Source organism: Carica papaya, chromosome 5, assembly GCF_054855325.1.
Source record: "Carica papaya isolate Zhongbai chromosome 5, ASM5485532v1, whole genome shotgun sequence".
NCBI classification, from domain to species: domain Eukaryota; kingdom Viridiplantae; phylum Streptophyta; class Magnoliopsida; order Brassicales; family Caricaceae; genus Carica; species Carica papaya.
In genome coordinates, this window is record NC_142313.1 from 41,009,409 (window position 1) to 41,032,667 (window position 23,259).

Below are 23,259 nucleotides of genomic sequence, written 5' to 3' on the forward strand. Positions count from 1 at the left end.
ATTTCAGAGAGGAGAATAGAGAGCATTTAGAGGGAAGAAGGCTTCAGTCTTAGAGGAGGGTGGGAAGAAATACTAGTGGCAGAGAGAGATTCCATTGAATGTTTTGAATTACAAAAAAAAGATTATTGAAATTTTTTTCATGTATAAAATTGTATCTTGATTTTTATCTTTAAGTAAACTTTACCCTTAATTATCTAAGTTAAAAGCCTAATTTGTTAAGTCTTGACTAATTGGATAGAAATGAAATAAAGAATTTATATCTTAAAAATTCAAAGATTTGTACTGTGAAAAATAAGAAATATATTTGTTGGACTTTAATAATTTAAAAGAATGAGAAATAGAATCAGATCTACAATCAAAATTATTCAAATGTCTTCTTTTCTTATATCTTGTTTGGTCATTTGATATCTACAGCTAGTTTCACTAAACGCAATTTTTGTTTTTCAAGATGACAATATTTTATACAATTATTTCTTTAAAAACTTTATAGTTTCTTCACCAAAGCATTTTTATTTAAAAAACTATTTTAATAGTACTTTTATCATTTATAATACAACCACTAACCGTGGGAAATGGCCCTTGTATATTGACTTTGACAAAAGTGAAATCAGAAGCTACAAAGTTGATTTTTCTTATATATGACTTGTGCCATCGGAATTGAGTACTATTTTTAATCAGTGTATTTATTTTATGTTTCATTAATTTATCAATTCCATATTTTTAAATAAAAATGTAATATTAATTTATTAGTATTTATTTTATGTTTATTTTAAACCAGCATTCTTTTCTTTTTGTAATCAGAGTTTTTTTTTAATTTTTTAAATAATTGTTATGTACTCCTTTTGTTATTTAAGGATTTATTACTAATTTGTTAACATTATTAGTCATTTTATCATTTCAGGATCTATCACATTTTATGTTTTTTTTTTTTTTTTGAAATAAAAAGTGTAAATAGGTATATTAACAAGATATCAAAATGGGATACACCCATGTACAAAAGATTTATAAGTGTGTTAAAGAGTCAATGATATTCTCAAAATTTACATCACTCCTAATGTTATGACCAAACAAAATAATGCCAAAATAGTGAAGCCATTTCACTCCTTCCAAAGGATCCAAAAAACAGTTAAAGGAATCATCTTTACAGTCTATCACATTTTATGTTGAGAACAATTTTTTACAACTAGTTTTACAAAAAATTATGCTACTTTTACTTTAAAGTAGCTTTGTTGCTACTCATCTTCAAAATGCTTTTTTCCTCTTACTATCCTCTGAATAATTTGGAAGGAAATAAACTACAGAACTTTTGAAATCAGAGAAGCTAACATTACTTCTATCAAGGACAAGTGGTTGCACTTTTTTGGTTCCATTGTTCTTGGTCATAATCTTGTTTTTTTTTTATGATCTTGGTTATATTGTAGATATTCTTACTGACCTGTAAATTTGTTTTGTACATGGGTTCGTCCCTTGGCGTCTCTTTATTATATCTTCTTACTTTTATCTAAAAAAAATCTTCAAAATGCCTTTAGCAATTCATTGCACAAGCATCAATCCGGCTAAACAGGCCCTAATGCTACTTTTCCTGAAGAAAAGCTATAGAATTTCTTGTGGATATGAAAATATATGTAGTTTTTTTCCATCGTATATTAAATACATATTCTTAAAACTTTGTGAATGAACTTGTGATAACAGTCCACGATATTTCACTCCAGTCTCCTAAATCTGCTTGGATAGTTTGTGTTTTGTTGGCTGATGAGGTTTTGGCTTATAGAGCTTCGAAGGCTTGAATTTTAAAGAAGCTTATCTCCTTCATTTCCTCAGCTATAATTTAGGTGGTTCAGAAGGAATGTAATATCAAATTTTTATTTGTTTCCTTTGTTAGAATGGGAGATAACTGGCTCTAGAACTTCAGTATTTTGTTTGAAGATCATCCTTTTCTTGATGGAGAAATCTTGCAGAATTCATCTCGAAAGATTTACAGTTTTATTGTGCCTTCTTTTGTATTATCTTCTTTCTCTCTCTCTCTCTCTCAAAAGTAGCCTAAGTAACTTCTCTGATCTTCCTCTTTGGCTGTTTCTTATGTTGTTTTGATAACAATTCTGACACAGAATGAATTAGCTTTAGATTGCAGAAATAGTTCAGAAACTATAATCCTATTATATGTAAAACTACTATACTATTTAGAAACTTATTATTATAATTCTAGTAACTTTTAGATTTTATTCTTACTAATATTTAGCTGTCCTATTTGTTTTAATATTTTCTATTTGTACTAGAATTATTAATCCTAATATTATTAATTTTTTAAGATAAAAGTGAGAGAATGTATTAAAAAAAAAAGATACCAAGGGGATGTCACCTATATACAAAAAATTTACAGATCAATAAGAGTATTTATAATAGAAGCAAAATCAACAATACTGTCAAGGTTGTGACCAAGAACAATAGACCCAAAAAGGTGCAACCATTTATCCTTGATAGCGACAAAATCCAATTCCTTACACTTAAAAGCTCTGCTGTTCATTTCTTTCCAAATATCAAAGGAATGATTTTAAGATTAGCTTTTCTCCTGCACAGGCCTTCCAAGGCAAAAAGTTCATCCTTTACAGAACCGGCAGTAATCTAAGAAAAATTCATGATGTTTAAAACCAGTGACCAGAGAGATTGAGAGAAGGGGCAGCAAAGGAGCAGGTGTGTGCATGTTTCCACAAAGAAAGCATCTATTGACCATAGTGATACCTCTCCTTTGAAGATTATCCAAAGTTAAAATGCGTTCTTTAGTAACTTCCCAAGCAAAGAAGGAAATTTTAGGTGGGACCTTAGATTTCCGAATAATATTGGCTGGAAACTTTTGACAATTATGCCTGGCCAACTGGGAGTAGAGAGATTTAACCAAGAATGTTCCATTTTTGTTCACATTCCAAATTAATTTATCCTTGTTGTTGTTCAATCTGGTGCTGGACAAAATCTGAACCAGAGTTAGGAAATCTTCCATCTCCCAATCTTGAAGATTCCTGTATAGGGCCAAGTTCCAATCCTAATATTATTAATATTACTTTCTTATCTTATTAAGTGAACTATTTCCGATCTTCTTTTTACTATTTTTTTAGTCTAGTCTTGTTCAGTATAGGTTATTCAGGAAGCACTATAAATTTTTTTTTATTTCACTTTTTGAGACAACATTTAGTTATTCAATAAAATATTTTGAGAGTTTTTCAATTTTTTAGTTTGTGATACAATCAAATCCTTAAGTGATGCTTAATAATTCTTAGATATGATGTGTTAGAGATCTTAGATGTGTTTTAAACTTCTCCTTTTTGGTCCTCATTCCGAAGGTTGAGGAGGTGACAAACATTAAGGCTTTTAGACCTATCAGTTTAGTTGGGAGTGCTTATAAGCTTGTTGAGAAAGTGCTGGTTAGGACAATAGCTAAGGTGATGGATAGGGTAGTGGCCTAATGTCAGCATCCTTTTGTGGAAAGGAAGATAGATTTCAGATGCTGCTCTTTTTACCAATGAAATTGTGGATGATCTACTTCACTAGAATAGGAAGGATGTTTTATGCAAGTTGGATATGGAGAAAGTCTATGATCATATCAATTAGAGTTTTCTTGATTACAAGTTGAGGCAATTGAGCTTCGAGGACAAATGGTGCAAATAGATCAATTCATATATCTCATTAACTTGTTTTGTGGTTATGGTGAATGAGGGACTGTCATTGTTTCTCAAAGCTTCCAGAGGCCCTTGATAAGGTGATCGATTGTTTCCTCTGTTATTTATAATTGTTATGGATGCCTTAAATTAAATGTTATTAAGCACTAGAGAGTTGGAGTTGTTTAAAGGCTTAAAAGTAGGTGAGAGTGAGCATATGGAGGAGGTAACTCATTTATTTTTTGTTGAATAACACTCTGTTATTTTGTGAACTGCATGAGAGGGCTATGTTTCTGAGTTTCCAAGCGGTCTCTGGACTCAATATTAATCTTAGCCAAGTCTGAGTTGATGAGACTGGGTGATGGGAGGGATGGTCCTAGGTTGACGAGAATTTTGGGGTGTAAAAACATGGAGTTGCCAATTAAATGATTGAGGATGCCTTTGGAGGCTAAGTATAAAGATGAAAGGACTTGTTATCCTGTGGTGGCAAAGTTTAAGAAGTAGCGAGATGGAAGGGAAACCTCATGTCTAAAGGGGGGAAGACTCACGCTTACCCAAAGCACAATGGCCTTTCCCTCCCTCCCCCCACCCCAAAAAAAAGAAATTTATTACATGTACTTTCTAACAATTCCTGTGAGTGTAGCGAATAGATTAGAATCAATTCAATGTAGATTTTTGTGGGGCAACTAGACAGATAGAAAAAAGTATCACCTGGTGGCATGAGATGAGGTTAAAGAGCTTATGTGTCAAGAAGGTTTGAGTTTGAGATCTTTGGTGGAGGTGAATTTGGAGACTGTTGGATTGAATAATAAATGAATATGCTAAGACAGGAAATCTAAGAGACTGTCTTCCCTTCTCCCTCCTCTTTTGCATGTTTTATCTCTCTCACATCTGCTCAGGCGGATAAGAAGTTGATATATGACTCTTTTGCATGATTGTCGAATGTTTAGAGGTACAAATTTCCTTGATTTACTCTTGATTTTTATTAAGCTATTTAATATTTTTTTTTCTCCGTATCTATGTTCAGCTATTACGAAGGCCTTCAGAGATGTGTTGGACTTCACTCAGAAAGTGGCCATTATTCATGTAATGAAATTGATCAGTTGGATGCCTTGTACAAGTCACTTGGGCAGCAATACACGTGGTCATCTGCTGTTAAGGTGACAGATGCTTCATTTATATGTCTGCAGAAAGTATGAATGTGGAGTTTGTTTTAAATGTTGCGGATGGTTAAAAATGAAATCAAAATTGAGGAGAGTTTGCTTGCTAAATGAAACAAAAGTTTTTCTTTTCTTTTTTTAGATAAGAAACATAGGCTTTTCTAATTAGGAAAAACTTGTTAGCTAGATTATGTATGGAGATAGGGAAACCTTAGGGAATTCGACTTTGGTAGATGAGTATGGTGCTTTTGACTCTTACTTCGATGAGCCAAGGGATAGTGAATAAAAATGTCTCTTATGGCTTGTTTCTTTTGGTTAAATTTTGTGATTCCTTTTAGTGCTTCTTTGGCTACTATAAGAAAAAGTAAGTTATTTTAATTAACATGGAATCATTTTTTAGCTTTAGTTAGGATCTAAAGTTGAAAATATGTACTTTCGAGACGTAACTTACACTATGTCAAGTTAATAATATCTTTAAAGAGTACACTTACTAGTTGAATGTTTTCAAATAAAAATTTCACTGTAACTTTATTTTTAAAAAATATTATAGTAACTTATTATAAATAATTTTATATTATTATAAACTACTTGAGTAATTTTTTTAAAAGTTAAATAATGATAATTTAAATTTTTTGTTTCACTAATTTATCAGTTTACTATTTTGAACAAAAAAATATAATAATAACTTATTATTAATAATTTTGCATTTATTGAAAATTTTGAATTATTTTTATCTAAAAATTAAATAATGATAATCTAAATTAATAATTTTGTTGAATAACATAGATGAAATAATTAAAATAAATTGTTTAAAAATAATTTAGAATTTTAAAATATTTACTACTGTTTAAATAATTTTAATAATTATTCTTTTGGTTTTTTTTTTTGAAATAAAAAGTATATAATTAATTCTTTTGTTGCTATGTAATTTGTTATCAATGCAAAATTTGTTGCTAATTTTATAATCAAGCATAGTATCACATTTTACATTTATAATATTTTTTAAATTAGTTTTGTCAAACATTATACTGCTTTTACTGCTATATATCTTTAAAGTACTTTGAGCAACTCATAAGACACGTACTGGTCATACTAGACGTACATTTATTGTTTTTGACTATTTTTGTTGTTTATAATTGTATCAAGGCTAATGGGATACTTTATCTAAAAAAAAGGCTTATGGGATACTTAAAGAACATTTGGTAGAAGGTGATTCTATCAACTAATATGAATGTCTTTTTTTGTTGTTTATAATTGTATCAAGGCTAATGGGATACTTTATCTAAAAAAAAGGCTTATGGGATACTTAAAGAACATTTGGTAGAAGGTGATTCTATCAACTAATATGAATGTCTTTGCTCTTGCATCAATTATGATGACAAAAAGCACAATTACCTTCGTTCTCATGATAATGATACTGAGGGGACTGGTACTGGAACTCTGTTTCCCACTTTACAGAGAATACCGCTTGATTTTCTACAAGGTGAGAGGTTTCAGGAAGCAGCAGCTAACTATATTAGGCCTCTTCTAACTAAGGTATCTTTTCCATTTACCTTGGTAATTCCGTCCTTTCTTTTGCGTAGATTTATGACTAATTGGTAATTCCGTCCTTTCTTTTGCGTAGATTTATGACTAATCTGTGTTGTTTTCAGGGTGTTCCTTCATTATTCTCTGACCTTTCTCCTTTGTATGATCACCCTGGGAAGGTTAGTTCACTACTTTCCTTAGTGGTTCTGAATATCTCCTCTGTGTTTTGTAGAATTATTGTCAAATGGATTTGTTAAGACAGTTTCTTTCTTTACAATGCTTGTACAGGCTGACATTCTTGAGAAACTTATTCTTGAGTTGGAGCATTCAGTTAAGATGAGTGGGAAGTATCCTGGGAGGTAATATACACCCTAAGCTTTTCCTTTCGCTATTTTATACATGTTTCCAATATCTGTAACTTCTAGATGGGCTTAGATTTATTTTGCCAATTGTCAAGTGGAAAAAATGGTAAAAGAAATTAGGTATTCGTATAATCTTAACTATTTTAAAGCATGCTGGCATCCAAACTATAGTATTATATTCTCAGCTTGCTCAAACTAGTGCATTATGTTTTCAGCTTGCTCGAAGTAGTTTTTAGCAAGTTTAAAATGTACTATTCTCCATTCCTTCTATTTTCATTGGGCCTTTGAAAGGACTGTTTGTTAAATGAAAATAATATTGCGAAGAATTCTATCTCAAAAGGATTAGATTGTTACTCTGTTTTTAAGTAAAATGGTAGAACCTCGGAATGGTGACTAAATGACTGGCGGCAGAAATGGTATGATTGCTTTGGATTGTTTCATTTGAATTTCAATTTATTAGATAGTCTCTACATATTAAAAGGTCCAAAGAAGAGAAACTTAAAATCTTTTAAGGGGGTAGAGGAGAAAAAATGTCCTGAAAAATAATCAAATATCTTCATGCGTATTGTCCGGCCCTAGTTTTGTACGACCCATACCTCAGCTTATGCAATTGGCATTGTTGCTGTCCTGGAGCTGGGATCTTGCCAAGGGGCTTGATATGGAGTTCTTGAAGCAAGTTGGCTGATTGCTTCCCTAATTTTCAACTTTGTTGGCCTACGTTGTCAAAGAAAACTTCATATCTAGAGATAAACTTGTTATTTAGGTTAATATTTATAATGATGATATAAGAAGAAATCTCTATTAGACTAATGCCTAAACCGGTGCCTAGAGAAACCTCAATTCTTAATTAATTAAATAAGTAGAGTCTAAAGTAGGAGTATCCTTTCTACCTTGACATGAGTCCCTTTCACATAAGTAAGGCTAGTAGGCCTATCTTCTAGATTTTTCTCATTCTGGCCGTTCATAAAATTTCTTCCTCCTGCAGAATGGTGCTTTCAAAATTTTTTCATTCTGATCGTTCCTAAACCCAAGTTTGGATGATGCCTCAAGATGTCATTGATAAGTTCCCAATAACTTTTTGTCTTAGAAAAAAGTTCCAATGATACTTTTTTTTTTTTAAATAAAAAGTGTGAGTAGTATATTAACAAGATATCAAAAGGAGATACGACTCATGTACAAAAGATTTACAAGTGTGTTAAAGTGTCTATGACAATCCCAAAATTTTCGTATCTAATAATATCATGACCTAACAAAATAAAACCAAAATAGTGAAGTCATTTGTCCCTTAACCTATACAGGTCAGTTTCTTTACCCTCAAATGCTCTACTCTTTCTTTTCTTCCAAAGAATCCAAAAAACAATTGGTAGAATCATCTTTATAGTGTTTCTTTTCTTTTCTAGCCTTTGTGCCACACCACAGTTACCCAGTTGACCCCCAGCAAGCCATAAATCATGGTCCATAACCCTTACACCACAGGACACCACAACAGCACGTGTTTACAAGTTTCCTCAGCATTCTGCATAAAAAATATCTGTTAATCAACACCTGTCTTCTATATTCCTGCTTGTCAATAGTTAGGATACATTCTCTGAAAGCTTCCTGGCCAACAAAGGCAATTCTTGGGGGTACCCGGTTTTCCATATCTGTAGCATTGGGAAACTATGGCTTCTCCCAAGTTCGTCTCTCATAATATGTTTATAGTAACATCTAACCGAGAATACACCATAATTTTCCAGTTTCCATTTCACCTGATCCCTATCAGAGCTGATCTGTTGAGCAGCAAGAATCTGGAGAAGGTCTAGATACTCGCCGACCTCCCAATCATTTAGGTTTCTTGTAACATTGATCATCCACTCGATGTTGCCATTGATTACCCTGTAGGCTTCTTCAATTACCATACTTCTAGATTGTGCTATTGCAAAAGTTCTTGGGCAAAAATACTTGGCCCAGGATAAGCAATCCAACAATTACCTTGGCTTGTTTTTTAAAAAACCATGCAAATATTTGGGATGCTGTCGGCATTGGAAAGGCAAAGGAGTTCCTTCCAAAGGGTACTTGTAAAGATGGCATTGCTATCAAAGAACAATCGAAGTATAACTATATGCGAGTGATTGGAACTGTGCATACATAAAGAAATGGTAAAAGACCTCCAAAAGTACTCCTTTTCCTTGAGAAGAGGGGAAGATCTTCAACAAAATCTGTCGAGACATCAACTCGTGTTTGTTTCAGGAATGGGTAATCCTTGAAGTAGACCTACTAGTTGAAATAGTTCAACTGCGTAGCATTAATAGGTGAAATCGGATTTCACAGTCTTACACTTGTTGCTTTTGGCCCTTCTTATAAAATTACGACTAATGCATTATAGTGGCTTCTGTTACTCTTCATGTCCTTGGTTATGGAGGGCAGAGGATGGGTGAAGTGGGTGGAAGTTACATCCTCTATTTGTAAAAGAGTAGGCCATCCTGGAACACTCATAGATGTCCGACCTCACCATTTGTACTTGATCCATAAATTTTTGAAAACTGGTATTATAATAATTTCTTCATGGATGGCATGGAATGTCTAGCTGAGGCATGGAAATTGATGATAAGGTGCTCAAGTCTTCAGGGTTGCCCAAATAGTGCTTATGCTACCATGTTTTCCTTCCTCACATAGTGGTCATGGCAATCCTTAGTTTCTCAAGCGCGCCAAAAGTTCTAGGGTTCAATAGAAGCATTCTTGCATGGCATGGATGTCAAGGATCCCACATAAATTCCATAATCTTTCACAAATTCTTTTCCTTAGCTAGTTAACCCCAAAAAACCTAGAATATTTTCATATTCGTTGATTTAAACATTCTAGCAATCCAGACTGTGGAGTTATCTGTTACCACACTTCATAGAAATTGAATGGCATAAGCACGAGACTTGAGATTCCGCGAAAGGCATTCAAACTTCCTCTGGGTAGGAAAAAGATTCACCTCAGGTGCTAGATATGTTCTATCCATTTGTTGCTGTCTATTAGGATGGCACCAAATAGTACTAGTATAAACTTGCACGAATTATGTTGGAAATTCGTGTTGAGAGTTTGAAAAGTTGATGATGCATTGGTTAGCCAAATGGCAAAACCAGGTGCTTGTAGATGCAACTTTGTAAAGAACGCAACACCATGCAGGTCCTCAAGGATCTTATCGATTATTAGAATAGAAAACTTGTCGTAATTGTCTTTAGATTGAAGGCACGGTGATCCACATAGAAGCCATGGGCCTTTTTATTAGTAAAACTGGGGAGGAGAATGGGGATTGATTAGGCCAAATTATTCCATGTTGCAGCATCTCCTCCGCTTGTCTCTCAATGTGATCTTTCTGTAGGTGTGTACATAGGTCCGTCCTTCCTGCCCTTTCCATAGGCAACTCATGCATAGTTAGCTAGTCTTACAGATTATGTGTGTCTTGATCACTTAATACTTGGGATTCATGTATTTTCTCTTTTGATTCAAGTAAATTATGTGACATGCAATCAAACTATAAATCTGAGGCTCTGTCAGAATCTGGCAGGAGAGGAGACCAAGTTCTTACATAAAGAAAAGCTTACTTTACCTGTGTGTGGCTTAGCTTTCTTTTCGTTTAATGTCAGTGAGACAATCTTTCTCCATAGAACATGTTACTATTCCATTTCAGAAATTAAAGGTTTGGCTTCTAAATGTTCATGTTATTGCCATGTCTAAGGTTGTGTAGGTGGTAGTTTGCTTATACAAGATGGACTTGCCAAGAGAATAACCTTAATTGTTTTAACGTGGATGCTTTATTCATCAGTTTAGACTATTTATATAATTATTATATTGTGAAGTAGAGTACACATGGCAGGCTTCCTTAGTATGGATATGATTATTGATTTAATTGTTGTGATGTGCTTCCTTGTTTTATAATTATTTAGAAAGACGTGATATGCTGTACCCTAATATTCTCAGTCTACTTTTATGATGCTTTACCATTGATGTTCTTTTGTTTTTCTCATGTTGAATGCAGGGAAGAAAAAGAGCCCCCCTCAACACTCATGTGGATATTCTTTTTCTTGGCTCAGGTTCATTGCTGCTTGTTGAGTAATCAGTGCTTTATCTTGTGTTGTGAAATTTAAGAGAAGCATCCTGAAAAAACTTCTTTTGGTGCTGCAGCACTATGACAGGCGAGGTCAATATGATATTGCTCTCTCTAAAATCGATGAAGCCATAGCACATACTCCTACTGTAATTGATTTATACTCGATCAAGGTTTGTTTGCATACTCTTTCTACACATTCTTGTTGTGAGTAATATAATAAGGTCTTTTGTATTATATTTCTGCCTTGTCTATCTGTTTTAATCTGTTTGACAGAAAAGAGTGTGGGTCAAAATATAAAGGTCCCAAAATACTGTCTATCACACACAGAGGATGACTTTTGAACCAAATACACGAGGTCTAGAACTAATGATCTTTAATTTTTATCCAAAAGGTGAGTAGGCACCTTAAAAGAAGTTCTTTTACTTCTTACTTTCTAAGTGACTCAAGAATTTCTAAAGAGGTAAGGAAGACAAGCTTCTTTCAACCTTTTCCAATCTCAATGCCACCCTTTGCCTTGCTCTTTGCTAATATTGACCCTTCAATTGCCCACCTAAGATTAAGAAACTTGAGGGTTGAACCTGACAAGAACTCCAGCACAATGCACTGAAGAAGTAAATGGCCAAGGGACTCGCTGTCTCTCAATGCCACCCTTTGCCTTGAGCTTTGCTAATATTGACCCTCCAATTGCCCACCTAAGATTAAGAAGCTTGAGGGTTGAACCTGACAAGAACTCTAGCACAACGCACTGAATAAGTAAATGGCCAAGGGACTTGCTGTCTCTCATACAGAAGGATATGACCTCTTTTCATTTGATTGTCAAGTGAGAATTACGCTCCATGAAGCTTTTCAAGATATAAAAACACTTGAGGTGAAGCCTTTTGTCTACAAATTTGCTTCCAGTAGAAGCAATCCATACGCTAGACCCTGTTCAAGTGTTGGAGGTTAAACACTTTACGTAAAGCATGAGTTAGCATCCATGCAATGAATTTCTTCTATTAGTTTACACTTATCAGAGGCAAGGGCCCCTGCAAGAGAAATTATCTCCATTCCTCAATCATTGGGATTATGGCTTGTAACCATCCAATGTAGTTTATTTTCTTTGAAAATAATGTTGAATCCAACACTATCTTGTGTTCCCAGAACTCACCCTAGCATCTTTGGACCTTGCAACTCTATAGTTGCTTTGGATTTGGAACTTTAGAGGACAATCCCCCTAAAACACGGCCTTACAAAAGCTAACTAGGCATCAATTGCCCTTGGTTGAAATTATTGTGACTTATGTGTTGGAAAGAAGATACGAATAGGTAGTTTTAGGTATCTCTTAGAGAAGAAAGAGACAACCTGTATAACACAGTAACCATACAAAAACATATATTTTTATATTCTAACACCTCCTCAAGCTAGCACATATATAAATCATATGCACCAATCTTGTTACAGATGAAATTTCACAAAAGTTCCCCTAAGTCTCAGCACTAAAATCTAGCAACCGCAATCTCTTTCTTCCTGTTCCAAGCAGCTGTGTTACGACCCATAAAGTTACAATAACCATGGTGGATTATATTAGCATCTTTTACCTCTAGATTAAATCAAAGTATATGCCAATGATTCTTGTATAGTAATCCACAAGCTGGTGCATTTTTGAGATATCTGAAGATGCATATACTTCCTTCCAAACTGAAATTTCATAATCTGACTCACAATGCTCATAGCAGATGAAATTTCTTCACGAGTCACGATGAGAGAATTTAATTTTCCAACTCATTTTGTGCACACATCAAGATCATTCAATAAGAAGTCATTTTCATATGCAGCCAACTTAACATTGGGATCCATAGTAGCGTGAACTGCTTAGAAGATCAAAATATAATTCCTTTGTGATAAACCAATTGCTAACTATGATTTAGCTGCCTCAATACCCAGGAATAACAACCTTCATTTACCTTCAATGCAGGTATCTTTTCTTGCTTGTCTCCAATAAGGATGAAAGGGTTGCTTTCATAGACTTAGGAATGGGAACAAAGAATATTAGGTGATGAATACTAAATATGAGAATGATAAGTGATCATAAAAAACAAAATCTGAGGTGATTGTTTTCCTTATCCAAGGGCAATGGATAAAGTAGAGTCAGATACGAAGGAAATAATGGCATGATTGGCAGAGGATGTGAATATTCGTGATTGCCTGCTATTGTACCAGGTCATTAAGTATAAATCTATAATCTGGGATGATCCAAACTAGTAGAATCAGGGTTAAAAATTCAAGTGACAATGGAGACACCCTTGTCAAAAACAAAAGAAGAAAGAGGAAGACAATAACAGAGATCAATTGTGTTAAGTGACTCGAAGAGGAGAGTAGACTAAAAAGATGTCATGTTGGCAAACATAAAGGATGAACATGGCGAAGCATTATTTTTTTGAGATAAAAGAGAAGTAGATCAATAGAAAGGCTCCAAGGGGGAGCAACCCATGTACAACGTGACGAAGCATTATAGCGCTATTGCCTACAAGAATAACCAAGGAAAATACACAGCTCTGAGGTCGAGATTGTTATTGATGAGTAAAACAGTCAACCAAAGACGTGGAGGAAACAGAAAGAAAGGTATAGTTATTTGGTTAATAAAATATTTCTTTAGATATTTGGTTAATAAAATAACATGTAATAAGAACATCACTTCAGAGCAGTTTTGGAGCATCCAAAGAGATTTTACTTTGGATGCATAAGATTCCACCCAAAGCATATTTGCATTTTAGAAGTTTTCAGGGCAAGCAACAATTCCTTGAGACAGCTTGAGTGATATTTGTTGAGACAACTTAATAGTCTCCATTGTTCTCCATGGGGGTGGTAACCTGCCAAAAATGTAGGTATCTGAGAGTTTTTTTTTTTTTTTTAACTGTGTCAGACTCGAGTTAAACTCGAAACTTCATTAAATATTTGCTAAAATTCGGGTTTGTTAGAGAAACATATAATTCGAGTTCAAACTTGAACTTGAATAAGTTGAATTTATATAAAAGCTACCTCAATAAGGAACCTGTTTATTGTCCTATTTGCTTAATTTTATTTAAGAATTTCACAAATATATTACATGTACAACTAAAATATATTCATCCTTAAAGCTCATTATTATTATATCTTTTCGTAAACATATTGGATATACAAATACGTCTGCAAGTTTCAGAACCAAGTACTTTTAGGCTTGAGTTTTGCTCATTCAACTAAACAAACTATTTTTTAGGCTGTAGTTCGGGTTCAAGTTTGAGTTTGACTAACCTCAGACTGGGCCGAGTATAAGTCATTCATAAACATGTTTGGCTCGTTGCTACCCTATTTCGACCACTTCGCCTGGCATGGGGAAGAAGGATTAAAACATAAACAAGCAGGTCATAGAGAGTAACTTCTAAATGAGGGTAAACCTGACTTCCTTAGACAAGTGCCTCTCTTTGAGCTAGCCTACCACTTCTCCATCTTATTGTTATCCATTCCCAAATGCCTAGCATTTGGATTTACCTCAAAGAGATGATTCAAGTACTTGATAGAAAAAGCTTCATGAAAAGTACTTGATAAAAAAAGAGCCGAACTTGCAACCTGGATCTGGTGACAACCCTCCGCACCTTACCATCACCAATCAAAAATATTTCTGACTTCCAATGTTGATCTTCAGGCCCATATATTGAGGAGTAATTCTCTGCTAGATTTGTAAAGTTGGATTGTATCATTTCCAAAAGCAGCATGTAGATTTCATTGTCCTCTCTTCTCCTTCCTGAATGTTCGAATCTTGTATCGGGTTTTATAATCTAGCTCTTATAACCGTTATGCTGAAAGTTCCCATAACAAAGATGAAGGTCTGAGAAAAAAGTGGGACAATTTCTCCCCTTTGAGACTTGAAAAATGCTAAAGGACTCCCATTGATTAGGACCAGAAAAGAAGGTATAGAGATGTGTCCATGAATTTACGTAGACCACATATCCTCAAACCCTAAGTGATGCTTCCAACTCATCTTTCTGCTCTAGTTTGTTATGCCTTTGTTCCTTTTCTCTCAAGTGCTAGACCTGCTCAGCTTTCTCCCACCACCCAGCTCTTGAGTCGGATTAGAGGCACTGGAGGATCTGAGAGGATTTTTGTCAGGGTCTTAATCAGAAAGGGATAGAAAAGATGGGTGAACCCGGCTAAAGTAAAGGGACTTGGACTTGGCTAGACCAACTTAGGTAAATCAAGAAAGCCTTGACACATGGTCATATGCTTCCTCAAATGTCAAGCTTGCACAAGAGATCCGTTATCCCCTTCTTAGCAGATAATGACCATTATGTTCACCATCTAAGAGGCATCAAGGACTTAGTACACATCTGACCAAGTTGATTGGTGCCTGAGGTCTCTAACCTCCAAAGTAGAAGAACTTCGGGATGAGGATGAGCAAGGTAGAGTTAAAACCAGAATCAAACTCACCCTTCTTAAAGAAATCCTCTAACATCTCTAAAACGTTCGCTTCACACTATTTCAGATTGTTTTCATTGCATTTATTTAAAAGATTACTTTTATTGCTGATGCCTGGCATTGCTTTTGTATCTTAGATTCTTTATGCTACATTTTTTCTTTGACGAGGGCGTGATATATGAACACTTAACATGATGGTGATCTTAAATATGGTTAGATTTTCTCTCAAGTCTTTTAAAAAATATATTTTTCTCTTCAGCATGAAGTCCTAAATATGGTTTCATTACCTATTTGGTTGTGCTAGATTTGTACGTATTAGTAAATCAATGAAAGCAACTTTGTTTTGCTGAGGAAATATTTCAGATAGTGGACTATCCGCTGCTTTCTATCTCCGACTGTTTTTATTTTTGTTATATTACAGATGCAGATAAGAAAACAGTTCCATTTTTTTGGTTCTGTTATTCTGGGACATAACCTTTTTAGCCTTGATGATTTTGGTTTCATTGTAAATATGCTCATTGACTTGTAAATTTTTGTACATGAGTGGCACCCCCTTGGTGCCTACACTTCAATACAACTTCTCCACTTTTATCTCAAAAAAAAAAATCATTGGAGTTTTATGTTTTTCGTTGGGTTATATTGTTATGGAAATTCTGTAAACCGAAATTCATTCAAATTATTTGTTTTTAATAAATCACAGAGCCGAATACTGAAGCATGCTGGTGATTTGACTGCTGCCGCAGCATTGGCCGATGAAGCTAGATGTATGGATCTTGCAGATCGCTACATAAATAGTGAATGTGTTAAGCGTATGCTGCAGGCTGATCAGGTTCCAGACCTTTGTTTAAATTATTTAAGTTTTCTTTTAATTATACTCCTGTCTCATGAAGTCTGTTCTTTGAGAAAGTAAACTCTGTTCAAGAGAAGATGCCAATGTTAATTTCCAATCAATAAGCTCATAAAAATTTAAATATATATATATATGTATATATATGTTTACGATTAAGTTCTTCCAATTAAATGTTTAATGTTGAAATTCTATTTCCACGTTGTAATATTGTCTTGGACAATACCCCCTCGATATCGATCCCTTGGTATCTTGCAAATAAATAATAGATATTTCTTTTTCTATTAAGAAAGAATAAATTTCGAAACAAAAATTTCAAAGTTCTGGTTTGTGAATGTGCTAATATTTTGGTGAATGGCAAGAGTACATTATTCTAGGGGCTAGGAATGGGATATGTTTGTGCACTTTAGGGTGGCATTGCCGCACTTTGTTCAGTTTCAACAGACATTCTTAGAGCAAGAATGCTACTCTTAAGTTGGTGTTACATCCAGAATTAAGGTGATGAAGTTCATTTTTTGCATAATTATGAGCTTTCTAGATAAGTTTGTGTTATGTTATCCTTTTCATTTGAAGATAGAAGAGTGACTGGGAAACAGTGGTCAATTTATTAGCACGCTGACAATGGACTCCAGGAAGGGTGTAAGTGGATGGGTCTGAATCTGAATGCAACTTTGGAATTTCTCGTTACAGCTATTGTGAGAGCTGTAGTCTCTGAGTTCCTTGATTGTGGTAGTTCATCTACGGACTTTGCTGATCTTGCATATACTTCCATTAGCATGCAGCTATTTTTGGCACTTCTGTTTTGAGAATAATTTGGTGTTGACTTCTCGAAGTCCATAATAATATAATAATATAGAGAGCACAAAATTAACATGGCTGAACATGATGAGACCCTATGGAGCTTGTGAATTTTCTATTATTTATTACTTTTTGGACTTTTGTGTAGCTTTTATCGTCATCACCATGTAATTTCTTTTTGAAGGTGGCTTTGGCAGAGAAAACTGCTGTATTGTTCACAAAGGATGGAGATCAACACAACAACCTTCATGACATGCAGTGCATGTGGTATGTCTCTATGCATGGTTATCGTTAGTGTGTAAAACGAAGACTTTGGAAACACTTGCTAATTGTATTAAAATACTGTATTTTGGAAGGTATGAACTTGCTTCTGGTGAAAGTTACCTCCGTCAAGGTGATCTTGGACGAGCCTTGAAGAAATTTTTGGCTGTGGAGAAGCACTATGCTGATATTACAGAAGACCAATTTGATTTCCACTCATATTGCTTAAGGAAAATGACTCTGCGGGCATATGTGGACATGCTTAGGTTTCAAGATCGATTGCATTCTCATCCATATTTTCACAAAGCAGCAGCTGGAGCTATCAGGTAATGTATTTCAATTAGGATCATTACCTTTTCTTAAGAAGAATAGTTTTCATTAGAGAACTCTATTAAGATAAATATTAATGAAATAATAGAGATGAAAAGGGAGAATTTTAAATGAAAGAATGAATATTGTTTGAGAAAGTAAAGCAAATTATTATTGTAATATCTTGTTTGGTTTGAGCTTGTAAAGGGAAATAAATGATTAATTATAAGAATATTCTCAATTATACTTTTATTAATAAAATAGCAAAGTTGACAATTAAGTGTAAAATAAAAATTTGTTACTAAAATTTTTAGCTCATTTTCTTTCCTCATATTTTATTCCAATTTGGTAGAAGGAAACAATAGATTTCCAAGAGAATGAGAAGAATGTTCATCATCCCATCCTTTCATTTACTTTATTTTTTATACAAATAAGTGAAGAAAAAATGTAGCAGTCTTTTCTTTCTCTTCCTTTTCCCTTGCTTCATAAGATCCAAACATAGGATTTGTGTTTTAGTAAGTGTTTGGGAACATAAAAGATATTGGAATGGACAGAACAATATAGTATAGTTCTATGGTTAGTAGCTGAGATGTAAGAACTGAATGGTATAAAAAATGTTGAAAGTTAGACTAAACTTGTTTCTACAAAATGGTGGAATAAAGTTTTTTTTTTTTTTTGAAATAAGGTGGAATAAAGTTGTTCTCTTCATAATAATGATGCTTTCCTAAGCCACCCCTCCCATTCCCCTCATTTTCCTTCTCTTCAATCTTCTTGTGTGGGATTAGATTATTACTATTATTTTTATATTCTTTCATTTTTAATTACAACCTTGAAGCTCGATTTTCCAATTTGAATACACTTATTTTAATTAAAACACTTAGGACTATTATTAAAGAAGTACGTTGATTATGAATAAATTTTAATAATTGATATTTTGACTAACAAGTCATGAAATAATAATTGTTTTACACATTTATTGACCAATTATAAATTCATTGTATAAATTAAATTTAAATAAATTAGAATAAACACAAAATTTAAATAGTACAAGGGTATATTGTGTTGTTCTGTATAAATTTGTATCCGCCAAACACTATGCTTTCCTTTGTTTAGTCTTCTTTAGTGATATTGTTAGCTACCCTGTCCTGCTCTGTAAATATACCATATGCTACCTAGGATGTTAACCTAAATATTTTTTCTACCTACAGGACTGTCTAGACAGATATTTTCCCTTATTAGGGTGTTGAGTGAAGGTTGATCCTCTTCGAATATTTCCTCTATGGGGATATCCTACTTGTGTAAATTAAAGCTTATAACTACCTATTTGCCCAAAATGAATAAATATGTTGATTGTAGGACTCTAGTATGTTCTGATGTGGTGTTTGGTTTCATATCCTTTATATTTTGTTTAAGGATTGTTCCCTCACTTCCAAGGGCTAAGTATTTGGTGATCTTATGCCAAATTCTTCTTTTGTACATTCCCTTAGTGTGTTATTGCAATTGTCTCCTTCTAAAGATATTCTTGAATTCTACTTACAGTTAGCATGAACCTTTAACACATCCCATCCACACACAATGTAAAGCCCCCTTCCTGATTAGTAAGAGGATATTTGAGATTGTGGTGCTTATTAGTAATTTTAAGTGTTTATCTGACCGTGCAACGAAATAAGCACATGCTTGTTAGGTGTTTAAAGGTGATTTCAAGTGAAAAACAATGAGCAACTTATTTATAACTTTTGTAGGTATGTGTTTCTTCTCTAATTAATTTATTTTCTTTCCCCTTTTACTTATAATTGCTCATTTTTCAAATAAGTATCTGGCTGCTTTGGGAAAATTAAGGCACCCAGTGCTGTAAGTAATTCTAAGAACACATTTCTTTAAGACATCCTAAACACTCTCTAAACCTTCTATGTGCTGATTAATTTTTTCTAGTTTTTTGGTAAATTTCTGGCCTTTTTAGGTTATCTTTTGGCTTATTAGTGACTTAGTCTTATTAAATGCATGCCATCAGAGTTAAACCAAATGGAAAATGGTGCCTAATGCAGGTTTGTAACAGGCCTTTTTGTTTAATGAACTTGCTCATAGTTTCTACTTTGTTAGGTGTTTGTACATAGGGGTTTTTCCAGTTCTTGTTTTCCACTTCATTTTCTGTGTATAGACGTGCAACGTGTCATGGTGGGTTAATGTATTATGTAGTCGCAAATAAGACTCCATCCTGAAGGTTAAGTCAAACTAATTTGATTAGGATGTTTCAAGAATGACTTTGACTAAATGTTAGACCTTACGCCACTATTGTAAATAATAAAAAACTTTGCTCACTAATTTATATGATTATTATTTTCTTGGATTTTGACATGTAGATGCTATTTGAAGTTGTATGATTCTCCGAAATCAACAGCTGAAGGAGATGAGGAAATGTCAAAGCTACCTCCTTCTCAGAAGAAGAAAATTAGAAGACAGAGAAAGGCAGAAGCCCGAGCTAAGAAAGTATGGCTGCATTTTGCGGTATACTGTGATATATAGACAGTTTCAAATTGTTTTATTTTCTGATGCTTTTCATTTATTTAGGAGGCAGAGAGTAAAAATGAAGAATCAAGCAGTGGTGGTGTCTCCAAGTCTGGTAAACGTAATGTTAAGACTGCGGATCCAGATCCTCATGGAGAGAAGTTACTGCAGGTTGTTTGACTGGTTATTGTTTCTTTATTTGCTTTATTTATTTTTGCTGGTATAGTGTTCTCTCTACCTTCCAATAACTTGTGCATCTTTAACTGGATCACTTTCTTTCGATTATTGTGAATGATTATCTATTCAGGTTGAAGATCCACTGTCAGAGGCATCAAAGTACTTGAGGCTGCTTCAGAAGAACTCGCCTGATTCTTTGGAGACACACTTGCTTTCTTTTGAAGTAAACATGAGGAAACAAAAAATTCTACTTGCTCTCCAGGTATACTCAGCTTTCAAGTGTGAGAAATGGACAGTCTTTCATTTGTTATTTGTTTAATCCTTCTACCACATCAGTGATTAAGTAGGTTAATGTTAACCCTTTAAATTTTTACTATAATTACCTGATGTTCTATCTTGCTCTTTCCCTTGTTTATAGGCTGTAAAGCAATTGGTAAGATTGGACGCTGAGAACCCAGATTCACACCGCTGCTTGGTATGTAGTGCCTACTGGCATTTTGCTTGTTCATGTCATGTGTGTTTGAGAGAGAGGAGGTAGAGAGATATTTATGAGCACACTGATATATGTTCAGTATGCTAGTGGTGAATCCAATTTCTTTTTGGTTGTGAGATGAAGTGGTTGGTTTTTCTTTTTTTTTGCGAGTGATCATTTTTATTTCAAACATTCTGATTTGACTTAATGTAACAAAGAGCCTTTAATCTGATATAGATTTTGATGAGTATGATCGATTTACTATATACTATTTGTTAGTAGTGGCCCGATTTCAAACATGCTGATTTGGATTTAATCTTCCAGATTAAATTCTTCCATAAAATAGGCTCAATGAGTTCTCCTATAACATATGCTGAGAAACTTGTTTGGAGTGTTCTAGAAGCGGAGGGCCCGACAATCAGGTCTGGAGATGTCCTTTTCTCCATTTATTATCATTTTATCTTTAATGGAACTTTTTCTGTGTGTTTGTTGTTGTATGATGCACAGATTTATGTTATGCTTAATTCTTCTGCTGTTTCTTGATATAGTCAATTGTATGGTAGATCGCTGATGGAGACAAACAAGTCCTTTCTTGATAAACATGGGGGTCTGTATCTACTTTTGATTTCCTTTGTTATTTATTGACATACGATACATAGTGATGATTGTTTCTACTTTTCCAACCTGCAGTTTCTTTGATGCATAGAGCTGCAGTTGCAGAAATGATGTGCGTTTTAGATCCTAGTAAGAAAGCTGAGGCTGTTAAGTTAATTGAAGACTCAACCAACAATGTAGTGCCAATGTAATGCTTCTCAGAATATTTAAGTACACCTTTTTTGTTTGTTTTTAATAAATGTATCTAACATATAATTATATGAGTTGATTGGTTACATGTAGAAATGGAGCCTTGGGATCTGTCAGTTCCTGGAAACTCAAAGAGTGTATTGCAGCACACCAACTCCTCGGAACAGTTCTTGTTGATCCTGATGCAGCATTTAGTAAGTACTATAAATTTTCATGGATTGTTTTGTGTCACTGTTCAGCATAACATTACCAGCTTCCATGAGTTTATGATATGTATGATGAGCAAAGAATTTTCATCTTTGTGAAAGTGAAGTTACTGACAATTTGACATGAACTTCATGTTTGAGCAGTTGATATGGTCATTCTTCCATCCTTTACCAATTTTGGAGATTTGAGATTCGTTGCGTGAACTGGTTTTATAATGTTTTCAAAAAGATCAGTTTGGAATTGATTGATAAGTATATTCTTAACATGTTTGGATTATTTCATTCATGCTTTACTTGTACGAGCTCGTTTTCCTTCGCTGGGTTTGGTACTTCCTGAGCTTGTGAGGTCCTGTTTGGATTAATTCTGACTAATTTCCTTGCTAATTCTTTCTAAAACAGGAACTGGGAATTTTTTTCTCTGGGAATTTAGGGAGGGGGACAAGACAGTTTTAACATGAATTAAGGACTAATCTAAAAATTAAGTGCAAGAATGAACTAGAATTGGAATTGAAATTGATGGTTTTAACATGAAGTACTAATCTAAAAATTAAGTGCACGAATGAACTAGAAATGGAATGAAAATTGGGCTAAACAAGCTGAAAATATTAGGTTTTTCTGAGGAAAGAACAGTAGGAAAAGAATCATCTCTTGTAACATTTTGGTTGTAAATTCTTCTCTAATGAAGTTTGATACCTATTTTTTAAGTTGATCTTAAATTAACTGGATGTAACCAAAAATGAACTTTCTGTCATAATGAAGTTTGATACCTATTTTTAAAATTGCAGGATGGAAAGTACGTTGTGCTGAGTACTTCCCATATTCAACCTACTTTGAGGGCAAATGCAGCTCTGCAATGCCGAACTCGATCTACAATCAAACTTGCAAGAAGACTGAGAATGGGAGTCCAAGTCATCGTGAAGTTGGTCCAAATGCTACCTCTCTTGTATCAAATGGGAAACTTGAGGGATTCAAGGACCTGACCATCTGAATATTAAAAACATCGTTATGAGCTGACATGAGGTTGAAGATAATGGAGTGTGACGCATAACTTAAGGAAGTCATGGCTCAAAATATACACAGCCTTGAGGAGAGTGGGTTTCTTCGGAGGATCATGCTGAGGTTTTGCACAAAGTCAGTTGACCCATAGATTCTCATTTTTCACCTGTTCTCCTGTTGTGAAATGCATTCCTTTGCAAATGTGTATAATTTCATTTCTTATGTCGAAGGGTCGATAATTTTCCATTTGCTCATCATTGGATGAGATCTGAGAAAGGTTAGTGCCTTGGGCTTGCCCGAAAAATCTGAGATTATTTAATAGGTTGGGGGAGCACAAGAGATTTTTTTTTTTTTTCAAAGTCCTGGTCGTACATCCCGTCAGCATAGAACAATACCTGGTAGAGTTGATCTTTGGAGCATGTTGTACTTGATTAATTTAATTAGGCATTTTACCTTGTATAAACACTCATATTTGTGGAAAATTTTGCAAGTGAATCGAATTGCATAGGGGTTGATGGTTGTTGCAGCCATGTTTGAATTTTATTCTTAGTTTTCTGCTTTTGGATGTTTAAAACTGACTCCTGAAGTGAGTAATATTCTTCAATTTTCTTCATTCCGTAAACTGAGTAATATAATTCAGCGATGTTTAAGATCATGATGTTACTAGGTGTTTTTA

The 23,259-nt window shown here is 34.1% G+C and overlaps 1 protein-coding gene across 2 annotated transcripts in view; it reads left to right on the plus strand.

Annotated features, from left to right (window-relative positions):
• EMB2753 (tetratricopeptide repeat (TPR)-containing protein) overlaps positions 1 to 23,109 on the plus strand; it is a 40,228-nt gene extending 17,119 nt beyond the window's left edge. Inside the window, exons 9-26 of one of the 2 annotated variants that reach the window (XM_088221010.1) lie at positions 4,678 to 4,810; positions 6,269 to 6,346; positions 6,463 to 6,516; positions 6,626 to 6,696; positions 10,706 to 10,760; positions 10,852 to 10,947; positions 15,909 to 16,037; positions 17,038 to 17,120; positions 17,210 to 17,440; positions 19,784 to 19,910; positions 19,992 to 20,099; positions 20,236 to 20,367; positions 20,524 to 20,580; positions 20,902 to 20,999; positions 21,126 to 21,184; positions 21,268 to 21,379; positions 21,475 to 21,575; positions 22,373 to 23,109. In XM_088221010.1, coding sequence (XP_088077136.1) covers positions 4,678 to 4,810; positions 6,269 to 6,346; positions 6,463 to 6,516; positions 6,626 to 6,696; positions 10,706 to 10,760; positions 10,852 to 10,947; positions 15,909 to 16,037; positions 17,038 to 17,120; positions 17,210 to 17,440; positions 19,784 to 19,910; positions 19,992 to 20,099; positions 20,236 to 20,367; positions 20,524 to 20,580; positions 20,902 to 20,999; positions 21,126 to 21,184; positions 21,268 to 21,379; positions 21,475 to 21,575; positions 22,373 to 22,575 — 1,927 coding nt within the window. In that variant the 3' untranslated portion in view covers positions 22,576 to 23,109. The remainder of the gene's footprint in view (positions 1 to 4,677; positions 4,811 to 6,268; positions 6,347 to 6,462; positions 6,517 to 6,625; positions 6,697 to 10,705; positions 10,761 to 10,851; positions 10,948 to 15,908; positions 16,038 to 17,037; positions 17,121 to 17,209; positions 17,441 to 19,783; positions 19,911 to 19,991; positions 20,100 to 20,235; positions 20,368 to 20,523; positions 20,581 to 20,901; positions 21,000 to 21,125; positions 21,185 to 21,267; positions 21,380 to 21,474; positions 21,576 to 22,372) is intronic. The other variant, XM_088221011.1, reaches the window with a different exon arrangement.
• Positions 23,110 to 23,259: the final 150 nt, after the last annotated feature.